The following is a 2,605-nucleotide window of genomic DNA, read 5'->3' as shown; positions in this document are numbered from 1 at the left end:
CTGCAGGATATAAAAAAGTAAAACGCAATCTGCTTTAATGAAGGCGCAACGTACTGCCGATGTATCAAACCTAAACCCTGAACCCTATACAGTTAAATGTTTTATATTAATTTGAAATAAAAGAATATTTACTTTTATAAAAAAACAGTGATGATTCCATACAAATATATATACAATTTATAGTATTTTTTTACATGTAAAATAACATATAATAATAAACACTATTTTTCATCAAACATATGAATAGTAACACAAAAAAACTATCAATAATGGCAAACATAGTAATTGACCTTTTATTTAAATAACACTTTACATTAAATTTTTTTATTAATAAAAGAACATACAAACAATGCTATGTAAATTCTCGATAACAATATTGTCACTATTATTTATTTTTTTATTAATTTTCAGGATGATCCAATTATTTCGATGACTTATTCTATTTATAATAAATTTGATACATTCGTATTTACACACGGTTATGTAGTTGATCCAGGTCAATGTGATAGCATGAATAGTAAATTACAAAATAAATATAGCCAATTTAGGGACATTTGTCAGCTACTTGCAATAATTTTAAAGTATTATAACAAAATATCATTATTCGGATTAAATAATTCGGTTAAATGCATATTATTGAATTTATGGATGTATGAACAAATATATGACATGCTTAAATCTCATAATGAAGATGACCCTCGTAAAATTATTGATCAAATACGTGATATTTGGACTATATATACTAAATCCACTAATTGTAATATACGTGAAGAATTATCAACTAAAAATTGTTTTTTTGATAATAAAAAACTTTTTGACTATACTATAAATTATAAAAATATTAAGTCGCATATTGCAAATAATGATTACAAATGTACAAATAAATATAAGAATTACCTAGATGAAATTCAGGAAATATATAAGAGATTAAAAAATCAACCTAGAACGGAAAAAGATAGGAATTATTGCAAGATATTAAAAGGTTTTGAGGAGATTCACCAAAATGGAGAATTATTCTTAAAAGTACCATGTTTACAGATAATAGAAGATGTAGTTACTCCGAGTCGAATAAATGAAACAACAGTTTCTTCTGCAGGACACAGCGTAGAAGTAATGGTAACATCAGTATCAAAAGGAGAATCGGTGATTGTAGGACCACGAACTCCCATAAGGGAATCAGGATCTCCGGAATTACAAGGAACTCAACATTCTACAGAAATATCTGAAGTAGCCGAGGCATCTTCCACTATTGCCCTCACAGCTGGTATTCCACTTATAGGAGTTGCAGCCATTTCATACCTTTTGTATAAAGTAAATTGCGATTGTTTGTATAAATACAAACACCGAGCATCTCATGTAATAAAATATTCCTATTAAACAGGCATAATTGTGCTTTAAATACTTTTTACTGTTGTTTTATTTATTACTTTCATTAGTTTACCCCTGTTGGTTCCTTGTTATATCCACAAGTTCAAAAGATTAAAAGCAAGATCCAGAATCTAATTCGAGGAAGAAAGGAGGTGCAACAAGATGGATATAATTTTTATCCCACGTACATGGACATTAATAGGTTTAACATTGAATATCAATCTAGATAATTTCTAAGTTAAGAATAATATTTCTTTACCTTATTCCTATATATGTACTAGAAAATAATGAGCATCAAAGTAATAAAAGAAAATAATAAATGCAATCCGCAGTAATCAGGAACAGACAAGTTCAAAATAAAACAATAGGCCATCAATGTTATAATGAATGGAAACTATGCGGTAGTGTGATGATAAATAAAAAATATAATGATATGATAAAAATAAGACAGCTATACGAATAAATCCATATAATAATGTAGTAAAAAATTTCCCAAATAATTTTGAATTATTTATATATCAGACTCAGATAAAAAATAAAACTCATATTAAATCAGTTTAGTGAGTCATATTTTATTTAACAATATGAACGAGAGCGGGAAAATAACCCTAATATAATATAAAATTAAATATTTCCAAAAGCTTATTAGAAAACATAAAGATCCTACAACGTTAGAAATTATTTTCTCTATAGAACAATTAACAAATGCTTTATTGTTGATAAATCGTTAATTTTGCTACATAAAATATTTACGCATTAACACATAAATGTGGATATAACGTTAAAAGCAGCTTATCTAATTTTATATGTTCATTAACATCATTATTGTTTTATGCGCATAACTAACGTAGATACAATTGATAGTTCCTATATTTGTACATACTATAAATATGCACGAAATTATTTTATATAATGAATCGTTTAAAAGGTGAAATTTAGGACGATAAATACCCCCAATATAGATTAATACTGTTTGAGAAAGCAGTAAAAAATGATCCATTGCTTTAAAAACAAAAATCAAAATTTTCAAAATGACAGGTAAAAATAAAAGTGTATATCACAAACATGAAAATGTTTACATAATTATCCAATTCTGAATTATTTTTCCTAAAAATAAAGAATTCACATATTTATATATAAGTGTACATCTGCAGCTAAATGTGTATATATACCACAAAGTGTTATAAAAAAAAAAAAATCTTTCATATATATACACTTTCTTCATAAATATATAAAC

General features: G+C 26.0%; 1 protein-coding gene across 1 annotated transcript; it reads left to right on the top strand.

The window, feature by feature from the left end:
* Nucleotides 1–510: 510 nt before the first annotated feature.
* Nucleotides 511–1,598, top strand: PCYB_002490 (CYIR protein; the record flags this gene model as incomplete). Its single annotated transcript, XM_004227670.1, has 2 exons — nt 511–1,311; nt 1,437–1,598. 2 exons carry the CDS (start codon nt 511–513, stop codon nt 1,596–1,598), a joined length of 963 nt encoding a protein of 320 aa, XP_004227718.1.
* Nucleotides 1,599–2,605: the final 1,007 nt, after the last annotated feature.

The sequence above is a fragment of the Plasmodium cynomolgi genome (assembly GCF_000321355.1).
Source record: "Plasmodium cynomolgi strain B DNA, scaffold: 0126, whole genome shotgun sequence".
NCBI classification, from domain to species: domain Eukaryota; phylum Apicomplexa; class Aconoidasida; order Haemosporida; family Plasmodiidae; genus Plasmodium; species Plasmodium cynomolgi.
The sequence above is the reverse complement of the archived record's forward strand: the minus strand, read 5'-3'. Positions and strand labels throughout refer to the sequence as shown.